Source organism: Rhineura floridana, chromosome 15, assembly GCF_030035675.1.
Source record: "Rhineura floridana isolate rRhiFlo1 chromosome 15, rRhiFlo1.hap2, whole genome shotgun sequence".
NCBI classification, from domain to species: Eukaryota; Metazoa; Chordata; class Lepidosauria; order Squamata; family Rhineuridae; genus Rhineura; species Rhineura floridana.
The window spans coordinates 25,987,881-26,011,170 of record NC_084494.1 but is presented as its reverse complement, the minus strand read 5'-3'; the positions used below and the strand labels follow the sequence as shown (position 1 = coordinate 26,011,170).

The 23,290-nt window shown below is 45.6% G+C and overlaps 1 protein-coding gene and 1 long non-coding RNA gene across 6 annotated transcripts in view; one reads left to right on the top strand and one right to left on the bottom strand.

Annotated features, from left to right (window-relative positions):
• The window catches only part of LOC133370538 (membrane-spanning 4-domains subfamily A member 4A-like), a 26,043-nt gene extending 5,028 nt beyond the window's left edge, over positions 1-21,015 (top strand). For 2 of the 5 annotated variants that reach the window (XM_061596987.1, XM_061596988.1), the window contains exons 4-8: positions 510-626; positions 1,469-1,525; positions 2,465-2,632; positions 3,651-3,770; positions 4,910-6,312. In XM_061596987.1, the coding sequence (XP_061452971.1) occupies positions 510-626; positions 1,469-1,525; positions 2,465-2,632; positions 3,651-3,770; positions 4,910-4,996 (549 nt within the window). In that variant the 3' untranslated portion in view covers positions 4,997-6,312. Of the gene's footprint in view, positions 1-509; positions 627-1,468; positions 1,526-2,464; positions 2,633-3,584; positions 3,771-4,909; positions 6,313-11,815; positions 12,072-12,158; positions 12,251-12,617; positions 12,787-15,303; positions 15,421-16,483; positions 16,541-17,595; positions 17,776-18,977; positions 19,098-20,752 lie in introns of those variants that run through there. The other 3 variants (XM_061596991.1, XM_061596992.1, XM_061596990.1) reach the window with 3 other exon arrangements.
• Positions 18,032-23,290, bottom strand: LOC133370549 (uncharacterized). Its single transcript, XR_009759153.1, has 3 exons — positions 22,773-23,290; positions 22,299-22,442; positions 18,032-20,061 (listed from the first exon to the last, which is right to left on the bottom strand). It is a non-coding gene; the product is annotated as an uncharacterized LOC133370549 (long non-coding RNA).

The following is a 23,290-nucleotide window of genomic DNA, read 5'->3' as shown; positions in this document are numbered from 1 at the left end:
AAGGTTTACTTATTTTACCAAGTCTGAAGCCTCAGTGATTGTAGCAAACGTCTTTTCCTTTAAAGGTGAAGTCACACATACACACTCAGTCTGCTCTGCTGCTGATCTAAAACCTAAGGATGTAAACAAACACACTAGTTGCCAGATCAAAGTGTTTCCATTAGCCACACCTGGAGGGTGAATGGGTTGATCTGCTGATCAGTTGTGAAATCTCTTTGAAGCTGAATTTAAAAAAAAAGCACTCAAGCTGTTCTCACCAGGTTTTACAGGGAAAAGGGGTGGGGTTTCCCTAGCATTGGGCGCCCCTGTTTTCAGAAGAGAGGTGAAGACTCAATGGAACTGGCGCAACAGTGAGTGTGTTTCTACCCTACTTCTGCTAATACCACCGTCTCTCTCTCTCTCTCTGTCACACACACAGAGTTTTATCTGTAGGGAGCTTGTTCTGTGCAAAGTGCAAGGATGTACAAAGCAATATAAGAGTAACATTATGTTTAATGCTCTCTTTGCAGATCACTCAGATTCTCATAGGCTTTACGGGAATATCTTTTGGCCTTGTGATGAACATTGTGACTGATTACCATTTAATTTATGCAATAATAATGACACCTTATTGGACAGGAGTGCCGGTAAATCTTTATATCTGGATGTAGAAAAAGTTTGACAGGATTTAACAATTGCTCAGAAAAAAATAATTTCTGGGCTGCTGCCATGCTTTGGAGTCTGTCCTCTACCCCAATTTGGCTGCCCAAAGTGGGCAGGTCTAATAAAGGACATGAGAGCCTTGCTGGATCAGACCAAAGGCCTGTTTACTCTAACATCCTGTTGGCATCATGACCAACCAAATACCTCTGGGAAGCCCACAAGCAGGACATGAAGGCAATAGCCGTCTCTGTAGGACACCAGAGTCCTAAACCATATAGGAGTTTAAAGACCAGCACTTTGAACTGTGCTTAATAATGTTTAAGAAGGGTTCAATCAGTGGGGGCTGCTCCATTAGGGCAAGTGGGGCACTGCCCCACCAACCTCAGTTCTGTCACCAGCCAGCCTCCACCTGCCCTGTGTTCTTATGACCAGTCCAGAGGGTGACCCTGCCTGTTGGCTTCCTCTTCCATAGTTCCAGTATTGCCCTTATAGAACCCAGCAGGGAGGAGGATGGGGACAAAACTAGAATGAGTTGGGTCTGCCTATCTTTGGCTCCAACCTCACCTACTATTTGGGCTCCCTGCTTTCTACCTCTCCATCCCAGACGGCACCAGCCCCCATTGGGTGCAACATGTTTCATTTGGCTAGTCAACAATCTAGCAGCAGTACAACATTCTTTCAGAGAAGCTGAAGTTTCTGCCAGGTCTTCAAAAGCAGCCCAATGTCAGATGATGTGCAATCTAATAGTCCTCTGTTTACAATCTAGTGAACAGAACCTATTAGGGACTTGTTCATTGCCTCTGATCTCCTTTTTCATCTCTTGCAGTATCTCATTTCAGGATCCCTGTCTGTGGCAGCCGCTAGGAACCCCAAGAAGCCACTGGTAACTAACATCTTTGGGGGTTGTGTGTTGTGATGACACAAGAGGAGTCTGATGACAGGAGACCTCCTGATAAGGAGATCAGAATTTGTGGCTTTTGTTGCTTGTCATTTAAGGCCACTCCTAGACTTGCAGTTCTGAGGCTGTCTTGTAAAATGCAGCTTATTAGGACCTGGCAACTGGGATGGACCAAAGAGACACACTGGATTGATGTAGGTCAAGGCTGGAGAGCCTATGGCCTTCCAGCTGTTGTTGGATTCCAACTCACATCAGCCCATGTCAGATATGATGAGTTGAGTCCATCAACATCTGGAGGGCCACAGATTGTCTGTTCCTGATATATACAAATGCACACAGATTGTGCCAATTAAAAGTCTCTCGTTCATCTGTATATGAATAACCTGGTTTCATGAGTAATCTAGTTTAGTGGGTACAGATACAACCGCTCTCCACAGATACAAAACCTCTCCCAAGTTTTTGTAAGCCAGGAACCAAAAAGACCTCCTTTGATATCCCCGCCTCCCCATGTGCACAGACAGAGGTCCTGGATAAAATATGTTAAGGTAGGAGTCCTCAACCTTTTTTTGACCTGGAGGCATATTTAAAAATCTGTGGTGGACGCTACAAAATACCCATTTCACAGACACACTCCCTCAATAACAGTCAATAAACCTACACTCCAAAACAAATGAAACAGTGACTAACACCCCCCCAAAAAACAAAAGAAGTTCCAACAACACCCGTTCCCAACTGAATAAAAGGCCCCAAAAAGCTCTATTAAATATTTCGAGGGGGAGGGACAGGGGGCTTTGGAGGGTACCAACAAGGTGTCCTGAGGGCACTGTGTGGACCCAGCTTTAAGGCCATTATTAAGACTCTCTGAGGGGTCTTTGGCCTATTATCGTAACAGAGACATAATATATTCTTCTTCATCGTCTCTAGGTGAAAAGCATGCTGGGAATGAATGTAGTGAGCGCTGTAGCTGCTGGCTTTGGGATGATCATCCTCTCTTTGTCTTTGGATATTTACAGCCCAGGGTCTACTGCCGAGTGCAGCAACCTGGATACAGAACTGGCCCGCAAGTGTTATAACACCAAAGTCATCCCTGAGGTGAGTGCACATCCTGGCGAGACTGGGCCGCCTGCAGACCATTCACCCAGAGGAAAAAAGGCTGAAATGGCCTGGAAGGCCCAGGGCGGGGAGAGGCAAGCATGGTGTCTCTAGTACAAATCCTCAGGGACATGGCCAGAGCAGTGCAAAGAAGTGTGTGGGGAATCAGCGGAAGTTGGTCTATGAAGGCAAATGGAGCAATGCCTCACTAGCCCTAGTGTGCCCTCGTGAGCCCTTACCTGCCTGCCTTCTTCCTTGCCATCAGTCCAGGGAGTGGCACTGCCTGCCATCTTCCTCCTTTATCTCAGGGTTGCCTCTGAAGAACTCATCAGAGGAGAAAATAGAATTAGGTGGTTCTGCCTGTCATCGCCTCTGGCTGCACGCACCCTCGGTGTTCCGGCTGTCCGCCCTATTACTCCCAACAGGCACCACAGGAGTGTTGATAACTTTGCCTTGGGACAAACTGCATATGATGCTCATCACATAGTTTGCCCTTCAGGTACAATTTTTCTTTTCCAAAATAGTCAGCTGGAAAAATCCAGCTCAGGACCCTGGCACTGAGGATGGGGCTTTAGTTCTTTGTCTCCTGCTGCACTCCTGCTCTAGTTTGCCCCACCCCACACACCTGCAATTTGCATTGGTAAAAAGCTCCCATTCATTCCAATGGAACCTTTTTTCCCCTATGCAAATTGCAGGCACGTGGTTCCTGATCTGTGTGGGAGCCACAGCGGGGGCAAAGGGCTAAATCCCCCTTCTTGCATGCCAGGAACTTGATCTAAATAACCCCCTCCACACTGGCTGAAATAAAAATTGCACACTCAAAGGCAAAGCATGGGATTAATGTAGCATGTAGTTTTTACAGTAGGCAGGTAGACTAGATGTGTTTCTCCTTAACCCTCTTGGAATCCTAGAGGTGGCACCAAACCAGGTAGCTCTCTTTACTCTCCCACAGGGGAGAGAGACAGAGATGGGACTGGAGAGTGATTCCCTATGGCCAGGCTACCTTTTTCATTGACAGAATATACTGTTTGGAATGATGGCTGTTCAGCTGGCATTCACCATCCTCGAATTCTGCATTGCAATCTCCACTGCTGCCTTTGGTTGCAAGATTGTGTGCCAGGACACCTACGCCGGAACGGTAACATTTAAAATGGAGTGGAGTTTGGTAATCCAAGCAGGGATTCAGGAGGTGGGATTGCTCTTGTGTACCTTAAGGGGCAACCTGTTGTAAAACTAGCATTTTGCATCAAGGTCGGAGCTCTGCATCGAGGCTGTTCGCAGCATTTACTTTTAGCTTTCTACCCCTGACTTGCCATTGCAGAGAAGCTGGCATCTAGGCAGAAATAGCTGGCTTTATTATCAGGACTGTGGAAGGTAAATCCTCCCACCTGCACTTTTGCACACGAGTCTGTTTGCACACATTTTAGACAAGACGGGTGATTGATTAAAATGAAGGCATTTTCGTTTGTCCTTCCCAAATCCTCTTTCCAGGGAAAAATAATATTTGACACTTCAAGCACATGCCAACCCTCTGAGTGAATTAAAGTTCTGCAAGCAGCTTTCTTGGCAGCTACTGGCGATCAGCTGATCATCCATGTGGGCAAAAATGGGTCACCTGAAATCATTGTGACATCAGGTGATTGACAGGTGGGCAACCTCACCCACCTCTCAAACCTATCCCACAGGGGTTGGGGGAGATGATCCAGTTCCCCACCCATAAGGCTGCCTAGATATGACTAAGGTTGTGCAAGTAATGCTTAATAAATCCTCTGAAGCTAGAAATGTGGCCAAATAAAATTTCTAGTGTTCAGAGGTAGGGTGTTAGTGCTCCGCCCAGTTCCTTGCCTCTTCCCGTTAACAGCAAAAATATGGAATATTATACAAAATCTAAGAAATTGTTCAACACCTTTAGTTTTCATAGGCCACAGAAATAATCTCCCTCTCCCCATTCAGAATGTAGACTTTTTGGGGGGGCAGAATTTTGAAATTGTTTAGTGCATAGTCTGGATACCAGCTTCAAGATTTTCACATGATGATAAATATAATGTTCAGGGCTGGCCCTGCCATTTGGTAGAATGAGACAGCTGCCTCAGGTGGAACCTGCTGGAGAGTGGCAGTGAGGTGGTGGAGAACATGGCTATATGGGCTGCATGGCCCGCTCCTGCATCTACTAAGCTACCCTACTCCTTCAGAAGAATTGTCAAACACTGGTCCATTATTCACAATCTGAGCAGAAGACTAACTACACTCCGAGGCTGATTTCATTTCTTTCTTCAGGTGGTGGTGGTTTACCAGAACACAGTTACAGACAATGCTAGTACTGTCAATCTCTCAGCTTCTTGCAAGGATGCAGGAAACCTCTGAATTATTGTTCCTTCCATCCATTGCTCCTGGACTCCTGCCTCCAAATCAAGAGCAAAAAGATTCAGACTTCTTCATCCACATGTACATATATACAAAAGAGGTTTCGTAACTGATATCTGATTAAACAGATAACCTGTCAAAGACAAAGTATATCATGAACTGTATAAAACACCATAAGTAGGTATGGAGAACATGTATGATAGCACAGAATGTTCCTTTTTGCTTGAGCCATCAGAACATTTTACTTTTGGACCACAATTTTAAGATTACGGTGATATATATTACATGCTGAAAGTCTAACTTGGGATGAATGGAGACCTTTTAAAGTAATTCATAGCTACCAAAAGGAACCTGGCAAAGCTGCCCTTCCATTTGCAAGCTGCCTTCAACCATTAGCAATTGACTTTATAAATGATTGTACTGACAATGTTGCACTGACTAGACCATAGGAAAAACAGTGGAATTCTAAGAGAAGCTGCCTGTTATTGCAGGGGTAGGGAACCTCAGGCCCAAGGGCCAAATATGCCCCTCCAGGTCTCCCTCTTTGGCCCTTGGGACTTTCCCCAGGCCACATACCCCTTCCCAGGTAACACCGGTCACAAGCCTTGCTTCACCCCTCAAGTGCTTTTTCCTGGCTCTTAACGTATTGTGGACTGTGATAATGCGTCTAGCTTGACTGGAAAGAGGATAGAGAGGAGTAAGTGTGTGTAGAATCATCCTACTTTTGCATGCCTGGAATGAAGCTTACTGGACATAGCTAAGAAACATGCCCATTATCTGCCCACTTTTGCTTCTGGTCTTGCCCACCAGTGCCAAGTGGTCCCTAGAAGGTAACCCACAACAAAATGCAGCCCTTAGGCTGATAAAAAAAAATGCACATTTAAATCTTAATAATCAATTAGAGATGACTATGGGGGAGTTTAGTAAACTGTTTCTAAACTTACATTGTCACTAAGTTTGCTACTATGTCATTGCTGCCATTTTTTTCTCTACGATTCTAGAGAACTGTAAATTTAGCTTAAAAGATCTGTTCCCTTCCTTTTTAACCAGACCTTTGGCCCTTTATTTGAACGGCTTCAGGTACTGGTGGCCTCTTAGTATAGCAGGTTTTGTAAGACCTGCCTTTTATCAGTACTGATGTGTTTTTAGGTGCTTTTTATTATTATTATTGGTTTGTTACAATTTAGTGTAACAAACAGTTTTAGTGTTTTCTTGTTGTTGCAAGTTGCTTTGGGTTGCATTTGCGAAGAAACTGACTAATAATAATAATTTCTATGTATGATTTAATCAAGGCAGAGATCCACTCAAATATTGTAAATAAGTTGCATATTACAATAAATGTTAAAATTTGGAACAGATACTAGATCTCTCTTTTGTTACTTCATCTTGAATTATTATATTTTGAACTCTGCTTTTTCCCATATGAAATCTGACATCACATTTTGCCATTGTTACTTAGAAAATAAATTTTTAGTTGTGGGAGAAATAGCTGTATCACTTTTAGGCAAGGAAGAGATTACAGTGTTGATATATGCATTCATATGGATGTATATACTGATGAAGGAGCAAATTATATGTGATAGCAATCCTCTATGGCAGGGAGTACCTGTGGCCTTCTAGATGTTGTTGGACTCCCATCAGCCCCAGGCAGTCTAGGCAATAGTCAGGTGTAATAAGAGCTGTAGTCCAGCAACATCTGGAGGGCCACAGGTTTCTCACCTCTGCTCTGTGGTAGGAATCATATTTAAGATTAAGACTAGACTTTTTCATATGAAGAAGTTAACTAAATATTAGGGATGGGTGAGAATTTTGATCCAGTTCATATTTCAAGCAGAATTTATCAAATTCGCACATTCTGAAACAATATGAGAACCGAAACACAGCTATCCTTTGAAATTATTAGAATTTTGGGATGAAGTTCACCAACTAAACAATATTTACAAAAATGCATATATTAGGCGAAAGTGTGCATAAAAATGAATATATGAGTGAAAATATCATGCAGAAAGGTAGATGATGAGAAATTGCTTGCAAAACGGTGTACCTTTGTCAAAACTGCCTAGAAAAATGTGTGTACAGTAGGGCCCCGCTTTACAGCATTCTGCTAATGCAGCGGTTGTCAATTGCAGAAAGGCCCCATTCTTACAGCGCTTGTTCCGCTTTTACGGCTTTTTTTGCCATCGGGTGCCATTTTGGTCAATGTTAGTCAGTGGGTTCCGCTTTACAGTGGTTTTTGCTTTACAGCGGGGGTCCGGAACGTAACCCGCTGTATGAGTGGGGCCCTACTGTATTTGGAGAAATTTGCATTAAAATAATGGATAATTTTCATGAGGATTTTTTTTTTAAATTGAAGTTTGCTGCAGAAATGCAGAGGACTGAATTTAACATCAGAACAGTGCGAAACTAAGATAACTGAAACTGACAGATCTTACCATCCCCACTGAATATATATACTGAATGTGTCCCCTGAACAGCGAACACAGTCTGAGTCCTATGGATTGTGGCTGGGGTGGGGAGCCTTCTTCAGCCCAAAGATCCAAGATTTAGTGATGGCTACCAACTTGGGACGACTATTAGTCAAATTCATGGAGGATAAGGCTATCAGTGGCCACTAGTCATGATGGTTGTGCACTACCTCTAGTACCAGCTGCTGGGATTCATGAGCTGGAAAGTGCCATTTGTGTTCCTGTCCTGTCCTGCTTGTGCGCTTCCCATAGGCATCTGGTTGACTACTGTGAGAACAGAATGCTGGGCAAAATAGGCCCTTGGTGGCCATCACAACATCTTGTGGATACCATCGTTTATGCACTGTTTGAAGAAACGTCCTTTTGTCTGTCCAGAAATCTCCCACCATTCAGCTTCACTGGCTGGTTTCGGGTTCTAGTATTAGTATTCTTGAGCATTGCACAGGTGGAAATAGGAACATACTTGCAACAGCCTGATTCTTGTGCCACATGAGGCACTTTGTAAGTCCCATTTACACACTGCCAGAAACTCTTCCCCACCAGTTGGATGATGCATTGATTTACACGGCAATAGCCTGTCATCCTCCAATTTAAAAGCCTAAAGGGCTGATCATTCTTAAGATACCCAAGTAAAACCTAAGAACGTAAGTAGCTTCCAGCGCAGCATCCCAGCGTGTGCTTGGCAATGGGCTCGCGCGTCGCGGGTGGGAGGGCGATCCGACCTCTCTACAGGCCAAGCAGGCCAGGGCTCCACGCAATGGAGGTGGGAGTGCGTACAAGGGGCGCTCGCGGAGCGGAGGGCTGGCTTGGCAACTGAGGACGTGGCGTAAGCGCGACCCAGTCTCCCTTCTCCAGACTGGCTCTCCCAGCCGGAAAGGAAAGCTCGACAGCGTCCCTCTTCCTGTCTGTTCCCTCGGTGGAGAAAAAAAGCAGCGGCGTCACTAGCAGAAGTGCGGGGGGGGTGCGGACCTCCGGCGCGCGCCCTCCCAGGGGCATGGACGAGGAGGCTGGGCCTGCGCGCGCGCGCTCTCGAGGCCAGCCACCCCCGTCCATGCCCCTGGGAGGGCGCGCGCCGGAGGGGTACCCAGCCGAAGAAGGCCTGGGAACGCCGGCGCGCCTCCCTCGCCCCTCTGACGCTGCTCCCGATCTCGCCCGCCCGCCTCCGAGGAGGGCGCAGCCTTGCCGGGCAACGGCGGGGGGCGGGGCGGCTCTGGGTGTCACCCCCCTCAGGGTGTCACCTGGGTGCGGTCCGCACCCTGGTTGTGACACCCCTGGAAAAAAGAGCCGTTATTAGCTGCCGAAGAGCCGTCTTGCGAGAGGGGAAAAAAAAGCTCCCCAGTGGACGGCCTCCCAGTTTCCGGGACAAAGCCTCATCTTGCCAACTTTTTTGTGCCGCTTCCAGTTACAGTTGTCAGTGGCAAGCATAGCTTCTCAGAATTGAAGCTCATCAACACCTACTTGCGATCTACCATGGCAGATGAGAGGCTCAGCTCACTTGCTAAGCTAGCCACCAAGGATGACATTGCTCAAAACCTTGGTCTCTGGGCCACTGTGCTACAGTTTGCCCATGCCAAAACTTGAAAAGCTACATTCTGAGTAGTGGCAGCGCACTAAGCAACAGAGAAGTATCAACTTTTAATGGTTGATTTTTTTTTAATGTTAATAGTTTTTGTTTTGTAACAGTTCCTATCTTTTAGGAAGCATTCTTTATTTTAGAATATCCATTATTTTTATCTTTTAAAATAATCAAAACAAGTTACAAATAAAAAAGGTGCCCGTCTGACCTTTTCCTGCTTACGGCTTTATTTTATTATTTATGTAGTGTTCATAGTGTTTATCGTATCTGAAGTGCTAAGTGCTTGGTAACGTTGCCTCGAAGTAAAACTGTGTTCCACCGATTTTCACCTAGCAGAAATGATATCAAAGTAGAAATTAAAAAAGAGACAGCTTTAAAGTTGAAAGTTTAATTGAAGGAAGATCATTTGTGTCGTTAGTACCCAAACAACCTGCAGAACCTTGGGGGGAAAAGGTTGCAGGCACTTGCTTTTTGCCACCCCAGCTCACTGCAGACAGTATATTAAAAAAAAACACAGCCACTGAGCTCTGCTTGGTACTCCTCCAGGTCAGCTTGGCACCCCAGGAAAACACCCAGCTCACCCATCCCTAAGGCCAGCCCTGGTGGGAGTGGAGGCCAGTAATATCTGGAAGGCCAAAGGTTTCCCATCCCTGTATTACACCTTGTTAATCCCATGGTTCACGTTATCTTTATTGTCATCACACACACTCTCCGAAGACAGTGATGGGCAACTTGTGGCCCTCCAGATGTTCATAGAATCATAGAGTTGGAAGGGGCCTTGTAGGCCATCGAGTCCAACCCCCTGCTCACAGCAGGAAATCCACAGCTAGAGCATCTCCCGCAGATAGCTGTCCAGCCTCTGCTTGAAGACATCCAGCGAAGGGGATCCCACCACCTCCCTATATGGAGGATATGTTGTTGGACTCCAGTTCTCATCAGCTTCTGCTGGCATGGTCAGTGGTCGGGGATGATAGGACAGGAAGGCAAATAACACGGGGCATCACAGATTTAGTAGATATTATCATTATTATTTATTAGTTAATGCAGCTATTATTTGCCAAGGTGGCGTCAAAGTTGTTTACAAGTATATAACCAGTTACAAAGAAATGTGTCTGTATGATTAAAATATACATTAAAACAGTATCATCAAAACATTAAAATAAGCACCCACAATGAAAATGTATCTGGAAGGCCAAAGGTTTCACATCCCCATTGTACACCTTGTTAATCCCGTAGATCGAGTTATCTTTATTGTCATCACACACACCAGATGCTGTTGGACTCCAACTTCATCAGCTCCTACCGGCATGGTCAATGGTTAGGGGTGATAAGACAGAAAGGCAAATAACACTGGAGGGAGCACAGATTTAGTAGTTACTATCATTACATTATTTATTAATTAATGTAGTTAGTACTTGTCAAGGTGTCTTCTAAGTCATTTACAAGTATATAACCCGTTACAAAGAAATATACAGATGCATGATTAAAATACACATTAAAACAGTATCATCAAAACATTAAAATAAGCACCCACAATGAAAATGTACAATAAAACAAGCCCATTACAGCAGTTTAAACAGTTTTTATCTTCCACATACACCTGGACAGCCAACTTTGACAGCTACCCACCTGCCAATCGTCTGATGTCATGATGATGTCAGGTGACAGGTGGGTGGCCTGGCCCACCTGTAAAAGTTGACCTGTGGGGTAAGGGGAGGGGCTGCCTCACAAGCCTGTTCCGCACTAGGAATGCACTGGCAAAGCAACACTTAGAGGATTACAGAAACTCGTGGAGAATATACTGTAGCTATCAATAAATACTAGCGACTGTTTCTGAAAGTTCCTGCTCTGCCTGTGTTCCATAAATTTCAGAGAAGTATGATGCTCACGTTTCTGCAGAAATTTGTGCTTCCCTAAGAACTAGCTACTGACAACTGAGTCAGACTATTGGTCTATGTGGCTCAGTATGGTCAACACTGACTGGCAGTGGCTCTCCAGGGCTTCACAGGAGCCAGCCCTACCTGGAGATGCTGGGGATTGAACCTGGGTCCTTCTGCATGCAACGCAGATGTTCTACCACAACCCTGACTATAAGGCAGCTTGCTTTGTTCAATCTCTCTATAACATCTGAGCAATTCTGCTTTGCACACACATGCACACCCAGAACTTGCTTGCCTTCCAGTTTCCCTTCTTTATTTCTAAAGGGAAGTTGGTGCAACATCTCATTAATGCCAGAATTGCATAAGAGGACTGAATGCAATAGTATGCACAAAATTCGCTTTCCAAAGAATCCCAGCCTTTTCTTCTTTCCAAGGGTAAAGCAAGCTTCTAGTCCTGATGGCTGAGAAAGACCCTGGATGGTGTGTGGTCAATATGGCTGAAACCTCAAAAACCATAAGGGTAGGCTCTGCAAGATTTCCTGTCGCTGGTGAGCAGGACGTCAGTGACCTGCATTCCCTTTCTCTTCCCAACTAACTAAAGCCAGAATAAATTATCTGGAATAGGAAAAAAACAGCAAAATTATGCAAAATAGGGGCAAACCCCACGACCCCTAATGTGTAAGGTTTAAATGAACTGGACAAAGGGAAAGGATGTTCTTGATGCAATGCAGATTGGAATGGTTCTGCAGGGAGAAAAAAAGTCAGTGAGTTTGTGTCCCATGGGAAACGTCAGCCTCAATAAACAGAGACACTTTAAAGTCAGTGCATTTCCTAAAGTGGACATGAGCTAAATCTACACTGTTGCTCAATCTCTGTCCTCTGTTTTACAAACTCCCTCCGTCCCTTGTCCTGCCCAGTTTGGGCACTTGTTTCTCTCAGGAAACAAACCTCCTATTTCTTGTGGCCATGGATCCAGTCAGGCGGTAACCCTGTGTCCATTTACCTGGGATTAAGCTACCATTGACCTCTGTGGGTCTTCCTTTTGAACAGGCAGGCACAGGAGTCCAGTGCCAGTCCCAGTCAATCTCAGGGATCGGCAGCCACGTGGAAAGGAACAACACCCGGGAAGAATGGCAAGCTTCTAGACCTGAAGGGTGGGTGACAAGTTTGCTGAATGCGGAGTGGGAGGGGAGGTTATTTTGGGCTCACTTCCTTTTTTTGCCTCTCTTCCCAATGTTCAGCCTTCCCAATTCACCAGCCGCTCACTTGGACGGGACAACCGTGATCGCAGCAACCCTCGAGTCCGGTGACGCTGTTGGGCCCTGCGTACGAGGTAGGGGTGTGTGTGTGTGTGAGAGAGAGAGAGCACTGGAGGGGTCGGCCAAAGAGCGCCTTAGCTGCAGAGGAGGCTGACGGCTGTCTTTGCAAATAGGAATTCCTCCCCCCGCCGCTGCTACTTCACCCTGGATCGTAGCCAGAGGTGCCACCCTCCCTTTCTCCTGGCAGGAAGAGTAACCTATAGTTGGAGGGTCACAGGTCTCCCATTCCTACATTAAAAAGATAGCGCCTCTGTCAGGAAAACCACCACCACCACCCTAAATTCCTCTTGCTCTATACTTCTTGATCCAGAATCTAAACAGTTCTTTCTCCCTCTCTCTTGCTTATTTTCCCCTGCCCATCTTTGATCTCCTCTGTCCAAGAGAATTGCTGTTTTGCAAGCCTGCAGAAGACTGCCTCCCCAACACCATGATGGATTCAAGTCCCATCGTGCCCCCACCATCCCAGTCCTTCTCGAGGTCTGAGTTGGATGCTTCTTCTGTGCCAAAAGCAGTGAAAAAGTTTTATCGGGGCCAGCCGTTGGCACTGGGGGTGAGTACAGAGTATAGGGGAAATCATGTTTGAAAGTACAGTGGCCAACTAAATGACCATCTGCCCCCTTCTGGACTTCCTTCCATATGTCTGCATTAAGTTCAACATGACTTATAGGGAAAGAGGTATTGTACTGGACATTTTGGTTTTTAAAAAATGTATACTTTTGACATACGCCTTCCTCAGCGGCATTAATGCTGAAGTGATATGGAACTTGATTATGCTATCTCATAGCAGGATGTATTGATCTCTAAAAACATAAGAAGGATTCTGCTGGATCAGACAAAAAGTCCATCTGGTCCAGCCTCTTATTCCCCACAGTGGCCAGCCGGTTGCCTATGAGCAGCCCACAAGCACAATAGCCGTCTCCCACTGTTACTCCCCAGAGAGGGGTATTCGGAGATGGGCTGCAGGGCCGGCTCCAGGAATCCCGGGGCCCTTGGGCATCAGCTTGCCCTGGCCCCCAGTGGCGCCCCCCACACCCCACCTACTTTTCTGCTGTCTTTTACCATTGCCCTTAATGAAGATGGCAGCCGCGGTTTCCCTAACGGGATGAGGCCTCCGCCCCCATCTTTGTTGATGCCACATGTGTGTGCTATGCGCACACATCTCTGCCATCAACTAAGATGGCTGCAGGGGCTTCAGTACCTTAGGGAAACCGCGGCTGCCATCTTCGTTAAGGGCAATGGTAAAAGACAGCAGAAAGGTAGGTGGGGGTAGGTGGGGGTAGGTGGGGGGCCTGTGGATCGCGGAAGGGGAGCGGAGGGGCAGCTGAGGGGCCCCCTGTAGCTCCAGGGGCCATTGGGCCAGTGCCCAACCTGGCTGCCCTTTAGAACCGGCCCTGATGGGCTGCCCCAATACTGGAAATAGTATGTAGTCCTCACAGCTAATAACACTTTGACAGTTCTGGCTTCCCTGAATGTGTCTAATCTCTTTGTAACAACAATCATAAATATTGTAGCACCTTGCTAATGAGTATTCTCAGCCTCCAACTCCCATCACCCCAGCCAGCATAGCCAATGATCAGGCATGAGAGCTATATTCCCACAACATCAGGAGGATCACAGGTTCCCCATCCTTGATCCAAACATTTCTAATATTTTGGAGGAGCAGGACTGTTGTTTATATCTCTCTCTACTTATGTCTTGATTCATGCAAGAAATGCTTTGCCACCTTCCTTTAAACCAGGGGTGAGAAGCTTAAGGCCTGGGGCACCAAATGCGGCCCTCCAGGCCTCTCTTCCTGGCCCCTGGGACCCTTTCCAAGCCACCCCCTCCCTATCTACACCCCAGGCCTCCCCCCTCAGCAGTCCTGTTGTGCATCCTCCTTGAGAGTTGCGTAGAAGGGAATGTGGCCATCAGGCTGACAAACCATTCCCTGTTCCTGCTTTAAGCCCAGGGATGTGACACTGTCTTGTATCCCTGGTGCTTCTTTATACAGATCTGAATAATCATATGATGTCACGAGTCGGTTGCTCTAAAATCCAAGTCTGAGAACAGGGCTGCTAAGGTGCACCAATGCAGTCAGAGTGTGTCCTGCTTTTTCTGCTTCCTGACGAGCTTCTTTAAAAGGCCTTGCTGTGACGGCAGACAGTTACAGCTGGTGGTTGTTCATGGCTGCATTGCGAAGCACAACGGGTGCTTAAAGACTAAATGGCAGGAAGAACGCCAAGCTCAAGTCACACAAGCCGGTGACCTCATGAATTGCCCCAGCAGCTCAGCCAATGCCTGGCACAGTAGTGTACCTTACTTGGCAGGGCTGTGAGACCTCTCACCTGTCTCACGCTGGCCATGGGGCCAGCACTTCTTCTCCCTCTGCTGAGCAGGACTCCCCTCCCCATCTGCATGTTTTGGCTGACAGAAAACGTTTTGCTTCGTCTTGGGCGACTGCTGCACGAGCATGTGTCATTACAATTTGAAGCTTGCTGTGGTGCCCCTGTTCCCTTTAAAGGGCAATCCCCTGATTTTCCAGGCCTTTGCCCGCAGCCCCTCGCTCAGCAGGCTACACCTTCTAACCACCAGTTTCGCTGCCACCAGGACCTTTACCTTAGGCCCCAATGCATCTTAGATATGTGGAGATGTATTTGTGACTACCACTGTTTGTGTGGCTTGTCGCTCCCTTGGTAAAATAGCCAAGGCATGGGATGAAGAAAAGCAATTGCTGATTAATACAGGAGATGAATATAATATTACAGAAGCTGTTCATTCTAAACTACACTATCCAACTAAAACGCCGAGCCCCTCACTAACACTAAGCCCGATACTTTAAATCCCCATCAAATGCCACTACTCGCAAACAGACCCTGGCATTATTATTTACCCCATATTTTAATGGTTGATTCTTGTATATTTCTGATTGACACTTGTGGACATTCGAGGAGGCAGTCTTCACGCCTCTTTGCTCCACCCCCACCCCACGGGGACTATTTCTATGCCAGGAGAACATCCTGTGTGAAGTGACTTTCTGGGCGTAGAATGTGTGGTGACGATAAGACCTGGTTTTATGCTGTCTTTGCAGATCACGCAGATCCTCATTGGAATGATGCAAATTGCTTTTGGCATTCCGATAAGCATAGCAGCTGTTTACAGAATCGATTACTTTGCTGTGATGGTACCATATTGGACTGGGATTTTGGTAATTCAAAATACTTCTGTGTGTAACCCCCTCCCCAAACAAACCTCATTTCCTTCAGGATTTCTCTTTGAAGGAGGCAGAGATGGAGAACGTGTTGCTGCCCACATGTTGTTGGCAAAGATGACGTCCCCACTGACTCCCTCTTTCCCCTCTCCCTCCCAGTAAGCAGCATAGTCTCCGCAGCAAGGAGGTCTGATGCGCAATGGCACTCCTCCCCACCAGCCACTATGGGTGAGAAGTTCAGCTTTAATTTTGTTTAGGAAAAGAACATTTCTAGTCTCTATAGGTATGAAGATAAGCTTGAAAACATGTGGGATGGCCAGTGAAAATTTTAGAAGCTGGAGGATGGCTGGTAATTATGAAATGGGGCTTCATTGTTCTGCATAGGTCTTTGACCTTCTGTATCGCTTGCAGAAGCAGAATGCATATCCAACTTTGCATACTCTCTTCACACATAAGAGTGTATACGCAGCCCTGACCAATAACAGTCTTCTGCTGTGGCCTCTGGGACCACACTGGAACCACCATCGGCATTAATTAATTCATTTTGCATTTGTATCCCACTTTCCTCTCAAGAGCTCAAGATGGTGTGCATGGCTCTCCTCTTTTCCATTTTATCCTCACAACAACCCTGTGAGGTAGGATAAGCTGAGAGAGAGTGACTGGCCCAAGATCCCCTACTGAGCTTTATGTCTGGTGGAGATTAGAACCCTGGTCTCCCTGGTCCTAGTCCAACACTCTAATTGCTACCCCCTCCTGTGCTTCTGTGTGCATAAGGAGGGAGGGGGTACCAGTTCCATGATGCACTGGACACTAGATAAGTGGTTATGGAGCCTCAAACTTGTCCTGTTGGACAGAATTGGGATGGACACACCTCCTGATTATTATGGATCTATCCACCAGAGCAGGTATCTTGGCTTTGGTACCTTTGCTTGAGAAACATCAGATAATGTCTAACCTTATAGATCTCTGGCTATGATCTCATAGACTGAACCGAATGTATATGAAAAAGTCCCTCTGCATCTTGTCCATTGATTCTGTCCTCCTTTTCCATCTCTTACAGTACATCATTTCAGGATCTCTATCTGTGGCAGCTGCAAGGAACCCCAAGATGCCAATAGTAAGTAACTTGTTTGTGGAGGGAGATGTGTGAAGTGATAAGAGATGGAACACAGAATTCATGACATACGATCCTTGTCATATAAGACCCCCTCCAAGAAATTCTGGTCTGAATCTCTTATATACAACGTTATGGATCTCTTTATGGGATCTGGTGACTGGAGTAAGGCCAGTGGCTACATTCGATTGACACACAGTTAACAACACCTGGAGAGCCAGAGATTCCCCATCCTTGGTATAACGAGGCAGCCTCATGGTTGCCACGAAGTCCTGAGCCAGATAAGACAGCCTTGGGCTGTGGGCACACTAGTTGTTTGAAAAGCAGCCAGAATGGCCTTCTGGTTGTGTTTTGATGCGACTCTGCCCTTTGCTGGCCATACCCCCCTTTCCCATGGCTGACTTCAGATCTTTTAGGACAGCAAAGCATTGTGCCAATCACCGTCTCAGACTACAGCAAAGCATTTTCCATTGACAGCACTTGGAGGGACAAAGGGTTGATCTACCAATCAGTGGCAAAATCTGCCTGAAGTTGATTTCCCCCCCAAAACACACCTCTTTATCCTGGCCTTTGGCAATTGAGCCACCCTATTCCTGTGAATGTAATGTGTTTAATTGTTTGTAGTACTGTATTTTAAATTCCTGTAACCTGTCCTGGGACTTACTGGTGAAGGACAGGCAATAAATAATAGCAATAGTAATAATTATTCATCAGGCTACATATCCTCTTCTCGTCATCCAGGAAATAGACATAGGAGATTAGCACTGTGAACACTTTCTTTTCATTTATTCCAAAGTTTTCAGCAATGCTTCCAAGGCAATTTATAAAAACAAGATAAAAACCTCCAGGTTGCTTATTCCAGGTTCAGAGTCTGGAAACTTCATCAAGAGAGGTCTCTAGGGAAACCTTCTCCAGGCTACTTTAGGCTGTTTCTAGCAGATCCCATAGCAGGGCAAAATACCGGGTGGATGCCTCAGGGTTATTTTTGCTATTGGAGAGGACAACGGAGCCACGATCGCTGAATGAAATAATAATATATCACTGTTTCTCACCATTAGGTGAAAGGCATGCTTGGAATGAATGTGGTGAGCACCGTGGCAGCCGGCATTGGGATCATTTTCCTCTCTTTTTCAGTGGCTCATTTCTATTACAATGTACAATGGGAGGTAAACTATAGATGCCGTGATAGTAATCCAGATGTGGCCGTAAAGTGTTATAAAACTGTGACTATCCCTTGGGTAAGTGCAGGTCTCACCAAGATTTAGGCCCTTCCAGGCTGTTGCTCTTTTGGGGGTGGAATTCAATCACGTCCGGGCAGATTTGGGTTGGAGCACTTGCTCATCTATTCCACTTCCCCAACAGATCAGAGTTTTTGCCGGTGCTTGGAAAAGTTACTTTTGTAAACTACAACTCCCATCAGCCCCAGCCAGCACAGCCACTGGATTGGGGTGATGGGAGTTGTAGTTCAAAAAAAGTAACTTTTCCAAGCTCTGGTTTTTGTGATATGGCAAATAATGGGAAAATGCTCTGTAAAATGTGGGATAAGGGAAGGGCCATAGGAGGTTAGTAGATCATCTGCTTTGCATGCAGAAGAGTCAAGGTTCAGTTCCTGATAGGGACAGGCAAGAAATTTGATTCAGTTCACATTTGAAGCCAAATCGGTCAACTTTGCACTTTCTGAAACAATATGAGATCTGAGACAGCAATTCTTTGAAATTCACAGTTTTGCAATGCCGTTTGCTAGGGATGGGATCCGTTGGCTTGTGCCAGTTCAAAAGCATTCTGGATGAAAGGACGTGTCCCAGCTCCTGGAGGGCCTGTCCCTGAGGAGAGAACCTTCTTTATTGCATCATCGATATAATTCCTTATGATGAGGCTGTGACGTGATGAGAGCTCAGAACTGTGTGGGCATTAGGAGGGGCGATGACTTTGCTTTGGGATTGCTGCAGCCGGTTAAGACTGCTGCATTCCTCATTGTCCTGAAAGGGTCCTTAAGACAACCACAACCCCCATATGGTCCATGAGGGTGGCAGCCAAGTTAGGCAGCTCTGCCTGGTCTCTAACAGTGCCCAGGGGACATTGCGTGTCTGTGTGTATTGTTATTGGGTGGTATTCAACTCAGCCCTACTCAGAGTAGACCCAGTGAAATAATCAACCTAAGTTAGTCATGCCCATTAACGTCAGTGGGTCTGCTTTGAGTACGACTAGCGAATACCACCCGTTAGAAGTATTATATCCCACCTTTCCTTGAAGGAGCTCAAGGAGGTATACATGGTTCTCCCCTTCCCGATTTTATCCTCACAACAACCCTGTGAGGTAGGTTAGGCTGAGAGGCAGTGACTGGTGCAAGGTCACCCAGACCATTTCATGGAAGAGTAGGGATTCGATCCCTGGTACTGGAGAGTGATTTCATTTGCTGGGTTGTCTGCTTCATTGGCAGGATATAACACTTGGAACCTTGGCTATTTTCCTGGTTTTCAACATCCTGGAGTTCTGCATCACTATTTCCACTGCTGCGTTTGGGTGCAAGACTGTTTGCCGGGACACCTACACCGAAACGGTAACATTGAAAAGACTGTCGAGTTTGGTAACTGGAGTTGACAAAGAAATTTAGCGGCATGGCCTGTTCTCTTGCCTCCAGATAATATGTTTCTTCTTGAAATAGCATTCCATGTTGGGGCTGGAACTCTGCCTTTAAGAGGTTTGCAGCATTTCATCTTAGCCTAGGTTCTCCCTTCCCCGCAGCTGAGCTCAAAACTTTTAGGACTGCCCACAGCAATCTTTGAGCCAATCACTGTCTCTGCCTAACCAACAGCAAAGCGTTTTCATTGGACACACCACGGAGTGGTAATGAGTTGATCCAACAAACAGTTTTTATTTTGGCGCGAAACTGATTTCATGGAGAAACGCACTGGTGCTGCATTTCCCCCGGTTTTGGAGTAAAAAGGGGCAGAGTTTGACCAGTGTCGTGTGTCTGCAACTTCAGAAAACAGAGCTGGAGATGCACTGAAGCACAAACACTGTGTCTCTGGCCTCAGTGCTAGGCTGCCTCCATGTTTCTAGTGAACGCCACCTAAAGAGATCTCGAACTGGTCTGTCCTAGCAATCTGGGCACCATTCCTTGGCTTTTGCTCCATACGATGGCGGTGCTGTGTTTTGCACAAGGAGAAGGACAAGAAATCTAAAATGGTGCTGTAAAAGATTCAGCATGTTTTGAACTTGGATTGTTGGGAACACGGGAGGTTGCCTTATACCAGGTCAGACCCTGGTCCACTTGGCTCTGTACTGCCTGCGAGAGATGGGGGAGAAATTACATTCGATTTGCATTTAAAGGCAAACTTTGCACTTTCCGAAACTGTTTGCGAACTGAAACCCAACCATCTTCTGAAGTTTTCACTTCTTCAGTGCAGGTCTCCAGCCAAGTAATGTGTGCAAAAAAGCATATATTAGGGTCAGAGTTCCTGAACGATGGTCCATGGGTCCACAGTGGTCTGTGAGCTTCATTCAGGTGGCCTGCGGCATGTCTGTGAAGGACACTTACAATATGAATTCTATAGATTTCTATGGAGTTCAAGTTGTAACACAATAAAATAAATGTATGCAATAAAAAAAACAATGAAAATGCAGTTCAAAACCGTACAGCATCTGGTGCAGTGCAATTGCTACAAGAGGCAGGGGAAAAAATAATTCAACCATCTGCGAAGACCCTCAACAGTTTTCAAGTGATCCCTGGGGGGAAAAGTTTGGGATTCACTGTACTAGGTTAAAGTGTCGATAAAAATGCCTGTATTACTGGAAAAAACACAAAAACACATTATATTAGGGGAAATTGCTTTGCAAAATTGTGTATATTAAGCAAAATTGCATACAAACTTTTGCATCGTAGGAAAAATTCGCACTAAAATGCTGAAAATGTTCATGAGGACATTTTTTAAAAAAATGCAAACTGACGTGGAATTAGACATGGAGACAAATCAAGCTGGGCCTGTTCTGCCACCCCTAGTGTCTTCACTGACTGGCAGAGGCTCTCCCAGGTTTCAAGGAGATGCCAGGGAATAGACCTGAGACCTTTTGCATGGAAAGCAGATCCTCTGCCCTGAGCCACAACCCTTCCTTTATCATCAATAACGACCCACTCCTGTTCTTGCAAAGCTGAGCAGCACAGTAAATTCACTGCAAGACTGATGTTATTTCTCGTGTGTTCCTTTCTTCAAGGTTGTGGTGGTTTACCAGAACGTAACTCCGGGCAATGCTGTTAGCCTCCCTGCTGCTGTCAAGGATCCTGAATACCCCTGAAGGGCTGATTTTCAATCCACTCTCCTCAACGGCCATCTCCTTCTTCAAAGTCAAGACCAAAAGGCTAAATCTGTACCAGTGGACCAAGCCGCTTTCTTAGCTAGTCCCAGGTTATCTTTTTAACTAGCCGTCGAATACAATGGCTCTCAGGCACTATGCAAATAAAACAGGGATTTTGCTAACGCAGAGTGGACTTTTTTTGCTTGAAAGACTGGCAGCTTTTGGTTTGGGGGGGTGACCTTTTAGAAGTAGATTAGGGGAATATGACAAACCTATAAATGGAAACCGTTGAAATAAATGGGATCTTAAAAATAATAAAGGTCTTTTCCCCAACAAACTATAACAAGTATGATAGATCACTAAGCAATAACACACGAGCGCAACTGAGGAGCAGGAGGAGAAGTATTTTGGTTAGTTGGCAATGATAGAGAGGTAAAAAGCAAAGATAAAGATTTGAAAACAGATGGGGAAATGAGGAGAAATGAATTTAAGATTGGGACATTGAAACCGAAATTGATAGATTTGTCCATCCGTAGCAGATGAAGGGTGCTGAGAGTTGTTAGGAAACTCCTGTGCCCCTCACAGAGCTAGAATTCTCAGAATGGCTTAACAATGAATCCCTCTTCCAAGAGGACTCTGGGAACTGTAGCTCTGTGAAGGGAATAGGAGTCTCCTAACAACTCTCAGCACCCTTCACAAACTACACCTCCCAGGATTCTTTGGGGGAAGCCATGACTGTTTAAAGTGGAATATGAATGGAATAAATGTATGGCATAGTGGTTAAAGTGTTCACAACCTGGGAGACCAGAGTTCGAATCCCTACACAGCCATGAAGCTCACTGGATGACCTTGGGCCAGTCACTGCCTCTCAGCCTCAGAGGAAGGCAATGGTAAACCTCCTCTGAATACCGCTTACCATGGACACCCTATTCATAGGGTTGCCATAAATCGGGATCGAATTGAAGGCAGTGCATAAAATGCATGGTGTGAATGTGACCTGAATGAGGCTTGAAATAAATCATACCAGCAAGGCATCATTTCATCCTGTTGTTGTTTTTCATAGATAAGGCTTTAAAAAAAAAAACACCACACCACAAATTCTTCCTTTTCTTATTGAATTTTCATTCATCTGCCTGCTGATATTTTTCAACTTGTTCGTTCTCTGCACATGGTACTTTTGTGAAGGCCACTGTGGAAACCGGGTGGCCAGGGTGGCTTGAGTGATATAGTTCAGGATTCGGGATGGAAAGATCGTTGGAAGGAGCATTGAAGAGGTTTTATACAGGAGAGCCACTAGCTGTGCACTAAGCAACAGAGGAGAAGTATCAAAGGTATTACTGTTAATAGTTTTTGTTTTGTAATAGTTCCTATCTTTTGGGAAGCATTCTTTATTTTAGAATATCTATTATTTTTATCTTTTAAAATAATCAAATCAAGTTACAAATGAAAAAGGTGACCATCTGACCTCTTCCTGTTTACCGACGCCAGCAATATCTGGAAGGCCAAAGGTTTCACATCCCCATTGTACACCTTGTTAATCCCGTAGATCGAGTTATCTTTATTGTCATCACACACACCAGATGCTGTTGGACTCCAACTTCATCAGCTCCTACCGGCATGGTCAATGGTTAGGGGTGATAAGACAGAAAGGCAAATAACACTGGAGGGAGCACAGATTTAGTAGTTACTATCATTACATTATTTATTAATTAATGTAGTTAGTACTTGTCAAGGTGTCTTCTAAGTCATTTACAAGTATATAACCCGTTACAAAGAAATATACAGATGCATGATTAAAATACACATTAAAACAGTATCATCAAAACATTAAAATAAGCACCCACAATGAAAATGTACAATAAAACAAGCCCATTACAGCAGTTTAAACAGTTTTTATCTTCCACATACACCTGGACAGCCAACTTTGACAGCTACCTACCTGCCAATCGTCTGATGTCATGATGATGTCAGGTGACAGGTGGGTGGTCTGGCCCACCTGTAAAAGTTGACCTGTGGGGTAAGGGGAGTGGCTGCCTCACAAGCCTGTTCCGCACTAGGAATGCACTGGCAAAGCAACACTTAGAGGATTACAGAAACTCGTGGAGAATATATTGTAGCTATCAATAAATACTAGCGACTGTTTCTGAAAGTTCCTGTTCTGCCTGTGTTCCATAAATTTCAGAGAAGTATGATGCTCACGTTTCTGCAGAAATTTGTGCTTCCCTAAGAACTAGCTACTGACAACTGAGTCAGACTATTGGTCTATGTGGCTCAGTATGGTCAACACTGACTGGCAGTGGCTCTCCAGGGCTTCACAGGAGCCAGCCCTACCTGGAGATGCTGGGGATTGAACCTGGGTCCTTCTGCATGCAACGCAGATGTTCTACCACAACCCTGACTATAAGGCAGCTTGCTTTGTTCAATCTCTCTATAACATCTGAGCAATTCTGCTTTGCA